This window comes from Choloepus didactylus, chromosome 4, assembly GCF_015220235.1.
Source record: "Choloepus didactylus isolate mChoDid1 chromosome 4, mChoDid1.pri, whole genome shotgun sequence".
NCBI classification, from domain to species: Eukaryota; Metazoa; Chordata; class Mammalia; order Pilosa; family Megalonychidae; genus Choloepus; species Choloepus didactylus.
The window spans coordinates 137919832-137937384 of NC_051310.1; the positions used below are offsets into that span (position 1 = coordinate 137919832).

At 44.7% G+C, this 17553-nt stretch overlaps 1 protein-coding gene across 1 annotated transcript in view; it reads left to right on the forward strand.

Annotated features, from left to right (window-relative positions):
- TGM5 (transglutaminase 5) overlaps positions 1 to 6757 on the forward strand; it is a 42278-nt gene extending 35521 nt beyond the window's left edge. The window contains exons 7-13 of the mRNA XM_037835421.1: positions 13 to 151; positions 821 to 924; positions 1031 to 1270; positions 3758 to 4123; positions 4602 to 4762; positions 5931 to 6064; positions 6247 to 6757. Of these exons, the coding sequence (XP_037691349.1) occupies positions 13 to 151; positions 821 to 924; positions 1031 to 1270; positions 3758 to 4123; positions 4602 to 4762; positions 5931 to 6064; positions 6247 to 6400 (1298 nt within the window). The 3' untranslated portion in view covers positions 6401 to 6757. The remainder of the gene's footprint in view (positions 1 to 12; positions 152 to 820; positions 925 to 1030; positions 1271 to 3757; positions 4124 to 4601; positions 4763 to 5930; positions 6065 to 6246) is intronic.
- Positions 6758 to 17553: the final 10796 nt, after the last annotated feature.

Consider the following 17553-nt stretch of genomic DNA (forward strand, 5'->3'; position numbering starts at 1 on the left):
CTCTTTCTGCAGTGATGAGGTGCCTGGGGATCCCCACTCGCGTGGTCACCAACTTTGACTCCGGCCACGACACAGATGGAAACCTGATTATAGATGAGTATTATGACAGCACAGGCAGGATTTTGGAGAATAAGAAGAAGGATACTGTCTGGTGAGAGACAACCTCTCAATCTATTCTGGGGCCACGAGTCAGAGCCAAACCTCACTATCAGGAACTGGAGGAGGCCTGTGACCATGAGCCTGCTGCTCCACTCATCTCCTATCTCCTCCCTACCTCTCGCCAACCCGGTGTCCGATGTCCCCAACCTCAAGGCTAGAGACATCAGGACAGCAAAAACCAAAAGTCAAAAGCAATGATTTGGGTTTGATATCCTCATGTCATAAAAGCTCTCTGCTTTAGATTGAGCTCTTCCTCTTGGTCACCTCCTTCATCTAATTCTTCAGAAGGGCCCGAAGTCCAACCTCCAGGAAGTCTGTGACTTCCTCTAAGGATCAGCAACGCACACAGAAAAAGATCCTCAAGGGCCTTTTCGGGGAGTAAAGAACTTTTAACCTCAGCTGACTCTGGAAGCCCTCACTGTCTATTCACAATCAGAGGCGCAAAGGAGATCTCTTTTCTGGGTGGCAAACCGAGGCTGGCGGGAGGAAGTTCCATCATTATGCCAACCACAGGGGTTTGAGGCCCTGGGGCACCCTAGGTCGGTCTATCTAACAGTTCATCCGCTCATTCCAGCCCTGCCTTGCTCTAGAAAGAAGGCGAGCAATAGAACCTCTCCCTTAGCCTCCTTCGACCCTGACTCCTCTGGTTTTTCTCTCTCAGGAACTTCCACGTCTGGAATGAGTGTTGGATGGCCCGACGGGACCTGCCTCCTGGGTTCGGTGGCTGGCAGGTGCTGGATGCCACCCCACAGGAGACAAGCAACGGTGAGGCTCTCTTGACGGAAGGCAGAGCCTGCTCCCGAGAAACCGTCCCCGACCCCACCTGGCCCTGCAGGAAGTGGCTCTTCAAGGCTCTTCTGTCCTCCTTCAGGCCTCTACTGCTGCGGCCCCGCGTCCGTCAGAGCCATCAAAGAAGGAGAAGTGAATCTGAATTATGACACGCCCTTTGCCTTTTCCATGGTGAATGCCGACTGCATGTCCTGGCTTGTCTATGGAGGGAAGAAGCAGAAACTTCACCGGGACACGAATTCTGTTGGTAATTTCATCAGCACCAAGAGCATCAGGAGTGATGAGCGGGACGACATCACAGAGGACTATAAGTACGGAGAAGGTACGTGGAAGCTGGCCCCACTCAGAGGCCCAGTCCTGAGGGGCCCCTTCCCTTGCCCCAGGGAACCTCACAGCCGGCTGGGGCAGGTCGCTGGGGAGCCAGCAGGCCTCTGTGGGCAGGAACCCCAGCCCGCGTCTCCTCAGCCTTTTAGCTTTAAGGTCCCCGTTGGGGTGTCCCTCGTGCTTCCCTTCCTCCTGCCCACCACCACCCCACACCTCACAGGCCAGCATGCTCCCCCAGCCCCCCGAAAGATGCTCACGTTAACTGCATTGGAATCAACAGGCATTCCATTAACAGTATATGACTTCCTTGCCCCTGCCTCCCTGAAAATCAGTCCTTTGAAGATGGCAGGGGATTTAATGAACTCTCCCACTAATTAATTTAATTAATTTTATTTAACTTAGTGTTTAATTAGTTGTGCTCTAGTGAGTGTTTGGAAGACAGGCCAGACCACCAGCCAGCACCGAGACTGGTGTGAGGCCAAAGTGTTCACCCTCATAACCCCACCCTGGCTCGGCCTGGCAGTGTGAGAGGAGGGGTTCTGAGAGGTGAGAGCCCTGGCTGGGACTTCTTACTCAAGCCAGGGGGGCAAAAGGGCAAAATATCCAGTCCCTGAGGTCTAGAGACCGGGGGGGACGGGTGGGGGGACAGAGCTGAGATCTGGCAGGGGCAGGATCTGAGCAGGAACAAGTCGGGAATGTGTGGGTCATGGGGCCTGGGGTCACTGGGCAATTGCTGAGAGCACTGGTGATTGGTGTCCGTGGCTCGTCTATGCGGACCTTCAGGGCAGACAAAGAGAAGCTCCAGAATCTGAGCCTAGGAAGGGGACGCACACAATAAGAGACAAATATTGAACACGGCCCAGCAGTAACTGTCTACCTACCCCCTCCATTCCCCTTGGTTCTGGGGGTTGTCTCGGTTGGGTTGCCCCAGAAACAAGATCCTGAGAGAAGGATTCAAATACAAGTAGTTTATTTGCATCACAATTCCAGGAAATACTGGTAGGAAAATAAGGAAGTAAGACAGGGAAGGAAAGGAAGCTGATATAGGGTGTGTTTTCCAGCCCATTGTGGACAGCTGGAAGTTAAAATCATGCCGGGGCACTGCAGGAGTAGTGTTGCCAGGTAAAATACAAGACAAATAATGTGTTAGTATAAGTATGTCCCAAATTGTTTGTTGTGTATCTGAAATTCAAATTTAACTGGCCCTATATTTTTATTTGCTAAAACTGGCAACCCAGGCTGGGAGACAAAACGAAATGTAGAACACAGCAGATTTGTCAGAGGGGCTGGGGTATTTATCCACCAACTCCTTCCTGTCAGTCATTGGTCAGGGCTGCTCCTGGGAGCTGTAAATTCCTTAGCACTTCTGGCCTGCCTCATTCATGGGCTGAGTCAGCACTGGAGATAGAGGAAGCCTTGGACAAAGAGTTGGTGTTAGAACTTGAAAACAGTACACAAGGTTACTAAAATGGCAAGCTCCAAGGGGATATCAGTGAGCGTTGACAGCATTTGCTGCAGAGGTCCACGAGGTTCTGCGCTGAATGTGTGTGTGTGGGTGGGTCAAAATTATATCCTGGTGGTCTCAAGTGTCCCGCTCAGTCATGGTCCCTTGGGCCAGCAGTTTTCTAAGCCCTCCCACCCAGCCTGACAGGATCTGGGGGTTGAGCAGACCACAGAGGAGCTAAATCTGATTCACATCTCTCTGGCCCACTCTTACTGGAGCAGATGTCTCAAGGTCCTCTTCTACCTGGACCTGGGCTTAGAATGGTCCCCACAGTCAGGTGATAAGAATGACCTCTGCCTCGGGAGGTTGTGCCAATGCACTGTGGGATCAAGTCGGTCCCTGGGTACAGTAGGGTGAAGTAAAGGCAGCTGCTGGGATCAGTAGGGAAGAACGGGGAGGGTCTTCCTGCACATCCTGCCCACACGGCCTCCCCCAAGAGTGAGCAGGGAGTCCTGGGCCACGCTTGCCTGAATGTCTTCATTTTTCACTTGTGGCTTCACAGTGTCTTGATTTCCAGGATTTAGTTCTGGAACAAGAAGTCACATCAGGACCTGTTGTCTTTAAGAGTGCATTCCTCTGCATTTATGAGCCTTCATCTTTCCCTTGGGAGGCAAGATAGAGTTGAGGGTTCGAGAGCACAGGTTTTAGAATCAGGCAGATTTGGACTCTGCCTCTTGCCATTTGTGTGACTTGGGCAATGACATGACCTCTGTGAGCCTCATTTTCCTCACCTGCAGCATGGAATAATAATAAAGATAAGTCTCTCTCATGGTTGATGTGAAGATTGAAGGTGTGAAGGGCTCAGCAGGGTGTGGTACTTAGAAAGCCCTTGATGAATGGAAGTTAGTGTTTATTACTGGAAATGAAAGTTTCAATATCCCTGGTTGAACATGGCTGGTTTAGATGTTGGGGGAGGTGTTCAGCCAAGGCTTATCCCCTGGGTCGCCAGGCCCACAAGCGGTGCTGTGCTCTGTCCTCCAGGTTCCCCCCAGGAGAGGCGGGTGTTTCTGAAGGCTCTTCAGAAGCTGAAGGCTGGAAGGTCCCATGGCGCCTATCAAGCAGGCTCCCAACCTTCCAGGGCTGGGCCACTGAGCCAAGGCATCCCTCAGGACCAGGATGCACCCTCCCTTCGGCCCAGTGATGTTGTCCAGGTCTCCTTGAAATTCAAGCTGCTCAACCCCCCCATCATGGGCCAGGACATAAGCTTTGTCCTGCTGGCCTTCAACATGTCACCCCAGTTCAAGGACCTCAAGGTGAACCTGAGTTCCCAGTCCCTGCTGCATGACGGCAGCCCCCTGCCCCCATTCTGGCAGGACACGGCGTTCATCACACTCTCTCCTAAAGAAGGTATGGGTCTGGGGATGGGCCTGGGGACAGACTGTGTACATGGAGTGGGTCACATAAATGCCATTGGGGTGGAGCCAGCCAACAGGGCTCTGAGAGCAGACCACTGTGACAACTTCCTTTCCCTCCTCTTTTCCCCTTCCCTTTTCCTCTCCTACCCTTCTTCTCCCTCCCCTGGCTCTCCTTCTCCTTCTCCTTCTCCCCTTCTTTTACTACCCTGAGGAAAGTAGCCCGGTTTCATAGAAAAATCCTGAGCTTTGGAAACATCCAGACCTGGGTTAGAGCCTCAGTTCACCCATTTACTAGCAGAATGACCCTGGGCAAACCATTTAGCCTCTCTTTACCTCAGTTTCTCTATTTGAAAAGCTAGTACCAGCTTCATGGAGTCTCCCTCTTCACTGTAGAAGGGTCTGCTAGATACAACCCAGCCCCAGTTGGTTTCCCCAGTCACTCTTACCTCATCCTTGCATTCTCTCCCTAGAAAAGACCTACCCCTGCAAAATCCCCTATTCTCAGTACAGCCAGTACCTGTCAACGGACAAGCTGATCCGCATCAGTGCCCTGGGTGAAGAGAAGAGTAGCCCTGAGAAGATCCTGGTGAACAAGATCATCACCTTGACCTATCCCAGCATCATGATTCATGTAGGCAAGAGCCCTGCAAAGGGCCTGCAGGCTCCCTGGGACGCAGCTGGGAGAGGGTGGAGGCCTCTGTGAGGGCAGCCTGGGTCTGCTCAGGACCACAGCCCTGTCTCAGAAAACACTGGCATGAGGCCTCCATCCTCTTGTACCATTAGAGGCCTTATGGGGGGTCCTTGAGCAGGGGCCACGGAGAGGTCGGGAAGATGTTCCTCTCTTGCGCCACCGCCACTGTTGGCCTTTCCCCAGGCCAAAACAAGGAAGTATGAGTTCAAATAGTAGGGCACTTGGTGGGGGAATGAGTACTGCCTGAAGGTCAGCTCAGACTTGCCATTTCCTGGCTGTACATCCTTGGACAAGCCACTGAACTGTAAAATGAGAGGATTAGACTAGGTGGCCTCTGAGGACCCTTCCTGCTCTGATATTGCTGTCCTCTGAATGGGAAGGCATCACCAACATCCTTCCAATGCAGTCTTCTCAAGGCCAACTAGCTTCCGGACCATGCTAAGTGAGCCCGTAGTGCCCCCTGGTGGGGTGAATATGACAAACCCTGCCTCTGAAGTCATTTCAGGGAGTTTCAGAGAGTGCAATCAGGTTTTCTGAGGCTGCTTCCCTTCTCTCTACAGCCCTGAATGGATGAGCCAATGATGATAGGAGGGAGGGAAGGGTTGCAGTAGAGTTGCAATAAGAAGAAACAAACAAAAACTGCTAAAGAAGAGTCTATTCATGCAAATTACGCATGAGAATTCTTTGGAGCTCTGGATTCTTTCACACTTGGATGAAATCCTTGGAGCAGAGGAAATTTGACTGGAGACTTCCAATTCATGAGATTTTTCCATCCCCCGAGTTAAGCAATGTAAAATATTTTACATCACAGCCCAGCACAAACGTCTATACATGTACAACTGAAACAATAGTTTGTGCAACAAAGTCCTGTGGTATGTGCTGTGATGTTTTCTTCTATTCTATTTCATTTTTTTTTAAATGCTGATGACCCACTAAATTGTTTCCAACTTATAGGTGGGCAAATTTAGGCTATGGAAGTCCAGTTCTTTTGGAAACAGACTTAGGAAACAGTGCCTGGGGGGTAGTAGACCCTCCAAAAATGTCTGGTGAATTGGTGAGTGAGGGCTAATTCTCCTCTCCTTACCCTCGCTTGGGTCTCTCTGGTTAGGTTCTAGGAGCAGCCATTGTGAACCGGCCACTCTCCATACAGGTGATGTTCTCAAACCCCCTGTCGGAGCAGGTTACGGACTGTGTACTGACCGTGGAAGGCAGTGGTCTCTTCAAGAAACAGCAGAGAGTCATGTAAGTGCTAGGAGTCCTCAGCCTTCTCTCCCATTTTATCCAGGGATGAAGCATTGCCCTTCTTGCTGGACATGGGCTCTGAGAACAACCGAGAAGAGGGGGACCAGGGATCTGAGTGGAAAGGGGTTTGGGGGTTATCCTAATGCCTATGTTTTCCTGACATTTTCCATTCTCTGCTGCAGCATTGGGATCCTCCAGCCCCAACACAGGGGTAGCATCACTCTGGAGACTCTTCCCTTCAAGAGTGGACAAAGGCAGATCCAAGCTAATCTGAGGAGCAACAAGTTTAAGGACATCAAGGGTTACCGGAATGTATATGTAGAGTTTGGGTTATAAATTTTGGGGCCATGAGCTGCACGTACAGATTTCAAGATTTAGGTAAAGGAGCTAGTTTGAATGCAAGCTGTTCCATCCTCCACAGCAACATAGGTTTTGCGGGGCTCTGACGGGAGCAGCAGAGAGGATGTCCGTGAGGATGCCGGTGATGGAGAGTTCCCAGGGCCAGTTGCACACTCCCTAGGGCTCCATGGTGTCCCATCCAGGGGTGTGAGATGGCAGAGGTCAGAGGATACTGGTTGGACCTACTGCCCCCTAGAGGTCAAAGAAAGAAGACCTGTGGAGCAGCTCACTGTCGTTTGGTTGTTTCAATGACTAATTCCCTATTACCAATAAAATTCAGTCCTTGCTCCTTCACCCCCATGTAATTATCACTTCCCCAATAGCAGCTCCCACCTGCTCCCTAGATGCTGGGAGTGTCCTACTGTTTTAATGCCTGAATCCATTGACTTATTCAAGAAATATTTATTGGTATCTGGTATGTGCCAGGCACTATTCTGAGTGCAGGGGATAAGGGAGCAAACAAAGTAAAGTCCCTGCCCTCATGGAGCTTCCATTCTATTGAGGCAAGGGAGCAGGGGCAGACAATAAACATGTTACTCAATAAATAAGGTATTTACAGATGTTGTATCACTCATGATCCAGTTAGGAAAACACAAATTCCTCTAGATATTTATCAAATACTACCTACCCATCTTTGTGTCTTAGGGGAATAAGCCTGGGAAATCGCTCATGCTTGGCCTTCCTTTGAATCCCTTCTCATATCCTATCCAAGAGGTGTCCAAAATATATTGTGGTCCTTGATGGACTTGGGATGGCTGTGATTATCAGGTGATAAAGCCAGCTGAATGAGGTAGAATTTTGGTAGGGATTGAAGAACTATCAGACTTTTCTTTTGATTGCAGTTTGCATTTATGGTAATTCAAAGTTCACCTTTTCTGGGTCATACTGAATGCAAAGCCACTCCAATTAGCTCTTCTTGGGACACAACTGCTTTTTCATGGCACTGTGCAAGTTTGTGTGCGGAAAGCATGATGCACCTGCTCTCCAGGCATTGGCTATATGACTGAGACAGCTCAGTTTAGGGCATTTGTTAAATGCACACACAGTAAATAAAGAACTTAAATGCTTCCATTATATATAAACAAAAGAGTAAATGGAGTTAATCAGAGGGAGAGAAGAGGGTGTGGTGGGAATTACAGGGTTGATAGTCCTGTTAGAGACTGGGCTGAGGACCCAGGACTGGCGGCAGGGAGCTGGAAACAGCCTACAATTATTTCATCCTGTAATTACTGCCTGCCAACCATGAAAAAATGGTTTAAGGAAAACACCGTGGAGAGGAACATCTTACAGAGACAATGCCCTCTGACGTACTTGGAAGATATAAGCGACCACACCTTTCGACTCTTTTATGAATCCTGATTTTAATGCCACATTCAGTAACTCTGTCACTCAACAAATATTTACTGGTTTTCTACTAGGGAACAGGCCCTGTGCTAGCCACCGAGGACAACAAAAGGACCAGTGCCTGCTCCCAAGGAGCTCAAGTCTAAGAGTGTGGGGAGACTGAAAAATAAACATGAAATTATAACACAGGGTGGTGAGAACCACCACTGAGGTGAGGCTGGGTAGTATGGGAACACAAGGAGGAGCAACTAACCCAGGCTTGGGGTCATGGATCAAGGAAGGCTTCCTGGAGGAATTGGCTTTTAGGCTGAGAGCTAAACAACTAGATTTAGCCAAATAAAGACTCAAGGCTTGAAGGGCCTGGAATGGGGTAAAGATCAGGTAAGGTGTAACTCATTTAGTGGCCAGAGATCAGAGTGGGAGAAAGCAGGTGGCAGAGCAGAATCCAGGGGACAAAGAGCTTCAGATGATGGCCCAAGGAGTTTGGACCATGTTCAGGCATCTATTCTTTTAAGTCTTGAGTCATAGCTACTGCCTGTAACATCAGTGGTCAGAGCTGATTTTACTTTGCAAAAGCAGAGCTCACTTCATGTGATTTGAGAAATAGTTAAAGGACAAATAGTTCTCTACCATGGTGGGCCATAGGAGCCTGCAATTCCCACCAGGCCCACTCCTTTGAGTTTAAAAACTCCATTGAGTGCAAAGGTTGCCTTTCATCCACTCATTTACCATTGCTTGAATACCCACTTGTTGAATGTTCTAGGCCTGGGAGATAGAGCAATAAACAAGGCAAATGAGGTCCCCCCACTCACCCACCCATCTCCAACCCACATGCCCCCAGCCCTAGTGGAACTCAGTATAATTTTCTTCATACAGCACTCGGTTCAGCTTCAGGCACAAAAAGTGCCTTGCAAATACTTTTGGAAAGTGGCAGTTAGGAATCTCTTATGAGGTATCACACTTTGCCTTTACTCTGTGCTTCCACATGTTTGAAGCCCAGAACACCTGTGAGATCAGTGTTGTTATTATCCCCAAATTTTAGATGAAAAAACTCGAGAATCAGAGAAAGTTAAGTGACTTGCTTAAGGCCTCAAAACCTGACAGTGACAGAGACAATCAAACTCAGGTTTTCTAGTTCCAAATCCAATGTCATTTCTTTTCATCACCACTTCCTTGCTGTAGGTGTTGAAATAATAGCTCATTTATCAATCCCCTCACCTGCAGCTGCCGGGCACATGACCTGCATTAAATGGGTGCATCCTCATAACAGCCCTGCAAGGGAGGTATTACAGAGGAGAAACCAGAGGCAAAAAAGTGTAACGGATGCTTGTTGAGTTTTTTTTTAATTCTAGTTATCTTTCCAGCATCCATCTTCCCTCCTTTGGTAACAGCACCCTGCTTCTTTTTGAGAAATCTCTTTTTCCTCATTGTATGTAGCCCTGGTGGATCTCTCAGCCAAGAAGCCCTGCTTTCTGCTGGTCAAGAGTAGGCATGTGACCTCTTAAGCTGGACCAATCAGACACTCCTCCCAGGACTCCAGAGTGGGGAAGGAAGAGAAAGGAGAAACTTGAAGCTGACCCATACTGGCAACAGAGCCCCAGAGAGAGATCATCCATCCATTCTGGCTGCCTAGACCTCCTGAGCTGCCCTGAATTCCACCCTTCTGTTTCTCAGCCTGGTTCTCCTTTTTCTAGGAGCTCCCTCACACTCTTGCTTTTTTGTCTAAGTCCGCCAAAACTGGTTTCGGTTGCTTGCATTCAGAGAGCTTTATCTGGTTCAGAGCGATTAGGTGACTTGCTTAAGCTCACACAGCAAGTTATGTCTGACTCCAAATTCCTACTATGCCATGCTACCTGATGGTCTTAGATCCCATTGGTCCTAAAGGTGTCTTTGTTAGTGCTATAAGCTAGCCTGAAGTTCAAGGAAATTGCAGAAACTTTCATTCACCCCAATCTTGTGAATAACTAGAGAGGCTGGGGCTGGCTCTTTGGAAAGGTGGAGCAGCAGCCAGAGCTAGACTTTGTTTCCCAGACCCTGCTCCTCCCCTGGTCTCTGGTGTTACCCTACAAGGCTCATTGTCCAGCTGGGAAGCAATCATTATGTGGCAGGTACTACTTCCCTACCTGCCCCCAAGACCTGACTTTCCTCTGTCCAGTTCTTGATAGATGGTGTATTCTCAAACTACCCCACTGTGAATACAATCTGCACACCCCAGGAGCTACTTCCTAAATGCCTACTTTGTTCATAACTGTGTGTTATACTTTGACAAAAGAGTCAAAGTTCTTACAGTTTAAAGGGGCCACAGCTCAGAACAAAAATCTTGCAGCAGATATAGGTTTGCAAACATAATGGGACCTGCAGAGTGTGGGTCTGCAGTGAAGCCCACACTTTCTCTGGAAAGTGCCCAGCTGTGGCACAATAAGGGAAGAAGAAAGCAGCCCCAACTACACCTCCAGATCAGACAGACCGGGGCTCTGGCCTCTAATGAGCTGACAGATTACTCTCCTATCCTACATAAGGATAAGGCAGAAGTAACTGTGCTTTAACCCACCAGTTGTTCAGACCTGGAAAAATCCTCCAGGAAATAAAAAAATTCACATGGTCTTCCATGCCCTTTTAAACTGGACTGGAGACTTGGGGGGCTTAGAAAAGAGTGAACCCTGGAGATCTTTTTGTGGGTATTAACTGGGCTACAAATTCAAAATGAAACATCAGAGATCATGTTAATTGAATCTCAATTTCCCTATATATTCTATAAATATTGCACCCTTAATGGAATAAGGCAGGCTATCCAATTCTTCAGAGAACAAGCTTGCATAAAGAAAGCATTAAATGACTATCATTGAGGAGAACCTAAGATGGCAGCTAGGAGAGACAGGGCAAAAAACACCTCTGTGAAAAATACTAGTAAGAGGCCAGAAAGTGACCCAGAACACCAGTTCCAGTGATGTACCAGCTGGACAAGGTCTGCTGAATCCACAGGGACCACAAACTTGGTGAAACTGGGAGTCGGCATTCTGAAACGAGTGAGTGAGCCTGCTGAATGTCCGGCAGCCACGCTGCAGTGTGGGGAAACCATGGGTTGGTGTTTGGAGGCAGACTAGTTCTTTTTTAAAAAAAACCCAAAAGCGGCTGCAGATACAGCAGCGAGAACCACACAGTAAAGTGTGGCAGGAAAGGGCTGTGCAAATGCCTCAATATCTGGCATGGAAGATAGCCTTTCATGCATCCACTGCTAGTTGTCCCAGAGCGAGAAGGGCAGAGGTGAGTCAAAAGGGGAAAAAAACCATGCCCCTTGCAGCCATCTTCCCAGTGGGCTGGGAATGCTCCTGCCCAGTGCTGAAGCCACAGCCCAGAGCTGTGCCAAGGGACCCAGTGTGACAGGAAGTGTTTCCAGCAACACCGCACACACGCCACAATATTGGGCATGGACAATAGCCTTTCATGCACCCACAGCTCATTGTCCCAGAGCTGGGAAGGTGGAGCTGTGTGAAAAGGGGGAAATTAACACGCCTCATTCAGCCATCTTTACAGCAGGCTGGGAATGTCTCTGCACGGCCCAGTGGCCTAGGGCTTCCCTTGAGGGACAGCGTGCACTTGTGATGTAGCACAGTCTTCCCTCAGCAAAGGCCCTAGAAGAGCACAGCTGGGAAGAGGAACCCACTCAGAAATCACAGGGACCCTACACCAATACCAAGGAGTTATGGGTCATGGCAGAGACCATCTGTGGAGAGACTGAAATGAAGGTTTAGACTCTTGCAACAGCCTTAAATCTCCAGGAACACCTGGCAGGTTTGATTATTAAAGCTGCCCTGTCTCCCTAACCGCTCAGACACATGCCCCACATTCAGGGTGGACAGCACCAACAACACACCCAAACCTGCTACACCAATTGGACCCCACAAGAACCAGACCCCCACACACCACAAAGACAAAGCTGAGGAGAACTGACTTTAGGGGAATAGGTGACTTGCAGACGCCATCTGCTGGTTAGTTAGAGAAAGTGTATGCCACCAAGCTGTAGATCTGACAAATTAGAGATTGCTGTCTGAATAATCCTTCATATCCTAAAAGAATCCTATCAAGTAAAGCAAATGCCAAGAGGTCAAAAACAACAGAAAATCTTAAAGCATATGATAAAACCAAATAATATGGAGAACCCAAACCCAAACACCCAAATCCAAAGATCAGAGGAGACACAGTACTTGGAGCAATTAATCAAAGAACTAAAGACAAACAATGAGAACATGGCACAGGATATAAAGGACATGAAGAAGACCGTAGAAGAGCATAAAGAAGAAATTGCAAGAGTAAATAAAAAAATAGATGATCTTATGGAAATAAAAGAAACTGTTGACCAAATGTAAAAGATTCTGGATACTAATAGTATAAGACTAGAGGAAGCTGAACAATGACTCAGTGACCTCTGGAACCACAGAGCTGAAAATGAAAGAACAAAAGAAAGAACAGGGAAAAAAATAAAAAAAATTAAAATGGATCTCAGGGATATGATAGATAAAATAAAACATCCAAATATAAGACTCATTGGTGTCCCAGAAGGGGAAGAGAAGGATAAAGGTCTAGAAAGAGTATTCAAAGAAATTGTTGGGGAAAACTTCCCAAACCTTCTACACAATATAAATGCACAAAGCATAAATGCCCAGCAAACTCCAAATAGGATAGATACAAATAAACTTACTTCAAGACATATTCTGATCAGACTGTCAAACACTGAAGAGAAGGAGCAAGTTCTGAAAGCAGCAAGAGAAAAGCAATTCACCACATACAAAGGAAACAACATAAGACTAAGTTGTGACTACTCAGTGGCCACCATGGAGGTGAGAAGGCAGTGGCATGACATATTTAAAATTCTGAGAGAGAAAAATTTCCAACCAAGAATACTTTATCAAGCAAAATTCTCCTTCAAATTTGAGGGAGAGCTTAAATTTTTCACAGACAAACAAATGCTGAGAGAGTTTGCCAATAAAAGACTTGCCCTACTTCAGATACTAAAGGGAGCCCTAACAACAGAGAAACAAAGAAAACAGAAAGAGATATAGAGAATTTAAACAGACATATAGAGAACCTTACATCCTAAATCACCAGGACACTCATTTTTCTCTAATGATCATGGATCTTTCTCCAGAATGGACCATATTCTGGGTCATAAAACAAGCCTCAATAAATTAAAAAAAATTGAATATATTCAAAGCACATTCTCTACCACAATGGAATACAAATAGAAGTCAATAATTTTTGAATTGTAACTCCACTATTTACTTCCTACATGATATAAAATACACAAACTCTAATGACAAATCAGTGGTTTTGAACTCAATGTAAAATATGTAATTTTTCACAAGAACTATATAAAGGTAGGGGAATGGAGGAGTATAGGAACATAGTTTATGTGTCCTATTGAAGTTAAGTTGGTATCAAAGAAAAACAAGATTGTTATGGATTTAAGAGTTTAATTTTAAGCCCCACAGTAAACACAAAGAAATTATCAGAGAATATGACCATGGAGATGAAAAGTAGAGTATGGGGTAAGAGAAATGGGGGAAGGGGCAATGGGGAGTTAAGAAATGAGTGTAGGGTTTCTGTTTGAGGTGAAGGGAAATTTCTAGTAATGGATGGTGGGAAAGAGATAGCATTACAACATTCCAAATGTGATTAATTCCACTAATAGAGTGCTAGGGAGGGGGTGGAATGGGAAGATTTCGGCTGTATATATGTTTCCACAATTGAGAGAAAAAAAAAAGACAGTCTAAATAGATGACAATTGAATGCCAAGGATGACACTGGATGGGATCTGAGGATGGAGAACAGGAGGCTCAAAGGGACACAGTTGAGACATAAGGAAAAAAGAAAAAGGAAATATAGAATGTAAGCTTTGTATCAATGTTGAATCTTTTGTACTTCTTAGCTGCGTTTAATGGGATTGCATAAAAGAATGTTCTTGTTCATGGGAATTGTATATGTGAATTGAAGTGTTTGTTCAAGGATGTGTGCAGCTAGCTCTCATATGTTCAGAAGACAGAGCAATAGATGATGGACGATAGATAGGGAGGGAGGGAGGGAAAGAAATAGCGGTGTGACAGCATGTGAAAGTTGGTGGATTGGGGTATCAGGGGAGGGGGGTCAGGGTATGCTGGAGTTCTGTGTATGGGGTTTGTATTGTTTTTGCAACTGTTCTGATAACTTTGAATTTATTTCAAAATAAAATTAAAAAAAATTTGAGAGAGAGTTTAAATTTTTCACAGATAAACAAATGCTAAGAGATTTTGCTAATAAAAGACCTGCCCTACTTCAGATACTAAAGGGAGCCCTACTGACAGAGAAACAAAGAAAGGAGAGAGATATATAGAGAAATTTAACAGACATATAGAACATTGCATCCCAAATTACCAGGACACACATTCTTCTCTAGTGATCATGGAACTTTCTCCAGAATAGACCATAGGCTGGGACATAAAACAAGCCTCAATAAATTTAAAAAAATTGAAATTATTCAAAGCACATTCTCTGACCACAATGGAATACAAATGGAAGTCAATAATCATCATAGACTCAGAAAATTCACAAACACCTGGAGGTTAAAAATGAGGGGGAGATGAAAACATTCCTGGATAATCAAAAGCTGAGAGACTTCATCACCAGTAGATCAGTCCTATAAGAAATGCTAAAGGGAATTGTATAGGCTGAAAGGAAGGGATGCTAAACCATTGACTGAAACCACATGAAGAAATAAAGATTTCCAGGAAAGATCACATGGTAAATATAAATACCAATGCTACTGTATTTTGACTGTAACTTCCTACAGGATCTAAAATACATAAAGTATAATGATAAATCAGTGGTTTTGGACTCAATGTAAAATATGTAATTTTTGACAGGAACTGCATAAAGGTGGGGGAATGGAGGAGTATAGGAACATAGTTTGTGTCCTATTGAAGCTAAGTTTGTATCAAAGAAAACAAGATTGTTATAGATTTAAGATGTTAAATTTAAGCCCCACAGTAAACACAAAGAAAGTATCAGAGAATATGATCATAGAGATGAAAGGTAGAATACGGGTTACGAGAAGTGGGGGAAGGGGCAATGGGGAGTTAATAAGAAATGAGTGTAGGTTTTCTGTTTGGGGTGAAGGGAAATTTCTAGTAATGGATGTTGGGAAGGTGATGGCATTGCAACATTGTGAATGTGATTAATCCCACTAAATGGAATGCCTAGGAGGGGCTGGAATGGGAAGATTTATGCTGTATATATGTTTCCACAATTGAAAAAAAAACAGTCTAAATAGATAATGACAATTAAATGCCATAGATGATTCTGGATAAGATCTAAGAATAGAGGAGAAAAGGCTCAAAAGGACACAACTGGGACATAAGAAAAAAATGAAATATAGAATGTAAGCTTTATATCAATGTTAAATTTCTTGAACTTCTTAACTACATTTAATTTGATTATGTAAATGAATATTCTTGTTCATAGGAAATGTATATGTGAATTATATTATTTGTTCAAGGATGTGTGCAACTTGCTCTCATATGTTCAGAAGACAGAGCAATAGATGATGGATGATAGGGAGACAAAGAAAGAAATGGTAAAGTGACAAAATATTGAAGTTGGTAGCTCGAGGTATCAGGGGAGGGGGTTTGGGGTATGCTGGAGTTCTGTGTATGGGGCTTGTATTATTTTTGCAACTGTTACTGTAGGTTTGAATTTATTTCAAAATGAAAATTAAAAAAATGACTATCATTGTTTAATCTCATACAGATACTAACATTTCTCTACAACTACAAAACTAAAAACACTGGAGAATCTGTTCAGCTTCCTGATTTTTTTCCTCATTCATTCATTCATTCATGTCATGTTTGGTGCTGTGGGCAGAAGAAAGTAACAAGACTTTCTCACAGAGGCAGGTGGCAGCCAAATCAAGGCAAGTTCTCCACCTTCTGCAGTCTCTTGTAGGAAGGTAGGAACTATTGAACGCTTCAGAACAGTGAGCAAATGAGACCATATTGTGTTCTGGCAAATTACAGGATGTACATGATGAGGAGAAGGAGACCTAGAGGCAGGTAGCCTAGTCAGGAGGTTGTTGCAGTAGTGAGGGTAAAAATGTGAGGACAGGCAGAAAACATTTTCCCACAGCAAAGAATGTGGAGAAAGGGGGAGCCGAGATGAAGTCCAGGTCTGCATAATGCTGCAGGGAGACGTGCTCTGGAAATGTGGGAGGACAGGGACTCAGATACGTTTTTCTCCGTGAGGGGGAAGGCTGAATAAAGAACTACAGGCTGAGCCCCAAAACAAGGATGTGCAGGGCCATCCCTCGCGCCCAGCCTTGGTATCTACGGGCCTGGTTCCAGTGGCTGATTTGGAGGCCAAGGGTGGCCAGGAAGTCAGAAGGGGTTCTCTCACCCTTAACAGGGGTGGTCCAGCATCTGTTCAAACACATTCATTGGGCCAACATCTCCAAAATCAGCTGGTTCTTCCTTTGCACAGCTCCTTACACTGTCTGATTCTTTCTCAGCTCAGAGGAGATCACTGCCCCCTGGAGCTTCTATTCCATTTCCAATCCTTTGCTGTTAGAAACACGTATGCAATGAATACACATGTATAAATTTCACAATACAATTTATTTGGTTATTTGCATGAACAATATCTATCAGTGGAATGGCTGAATCAAAAAGTATAGACATTTAAAGTTTGGGTAGATATTATTTTACTTAACCGATTTACATTCCTGTCAGCATCAAATGAGAGCAACTATTTCTCCAAACCCATCACCATCTCAGAATCTTGTCAAATTATTTTATCTTTGCCATTTTGATAAGTGAAAAAATTATATTTCAGGATAGTTTTATTTTGCATTTATAAAGTGAGGCTGGACATCCATTCATATATTTAAGAGACATTTGTATTTCCTTTATTGCAAACTGTCCAACATTGCCTTTCTATTGGTTTGTTGTTCTTATTGATTTGTAGACACCCTTTATATTAAAGAAATTAACTGTTTGTGATATGTTTCAACTATTTTCCTGAATTTGTTGTATATATTTTAACTTTGAGTTTTTTCAATTAAAAAATTTTCATGAGTCAAATTTATCAATCTTTTCTTTATGCCTCCTGAGTTTTGTGTAGTATTTTAAAAGGCCTTCTTAAAGCTGAGTTTTTAAAGTCTCCCGTCTTTTCTTCTGGTACTGTTAGGATTTAATTTTTTACATTTAAAGTTTTGATCCATCTGGAATTTATTTTGGTGTATGGGGTAATGCAGAAAGCCAACTTTATTTTATCAACTTTATTTTTATACTTAAATAATGCATGCATTTTGGTCTATGGACTTTTTCAATAATAGTAACTTTATAGTATGTTTTAATATCTAGGAAGACTGGTCATTATTACCCTTTAAGAAATTTCCTTTTGACCATTAGAAGCAGCTTATCTAGTTTCAAAGAAAAATCTTGTTGGCATTTTTATTGTGAGTGCATTAACTTGGATTACTTGGGATTGAATTGGCAAGAATTGACATTTTTATGCTCTTGACATAAAGGTCTGCATTTTCATTTCCTCAAGTTTTATTTTGTGTCCCTTAGTAGCATTTCAAAGCTTTTCCCTGATAGCCCTTGCACATCTCTTAAGTTTAATTCTAGATATTTCATCTTTTGTTGGTGGTGGTGCTATTGTAAATTGGGTCTTTAATTACATTTTCTAACTCAGTTGATTGTAGGTATGAAAGCTATTGG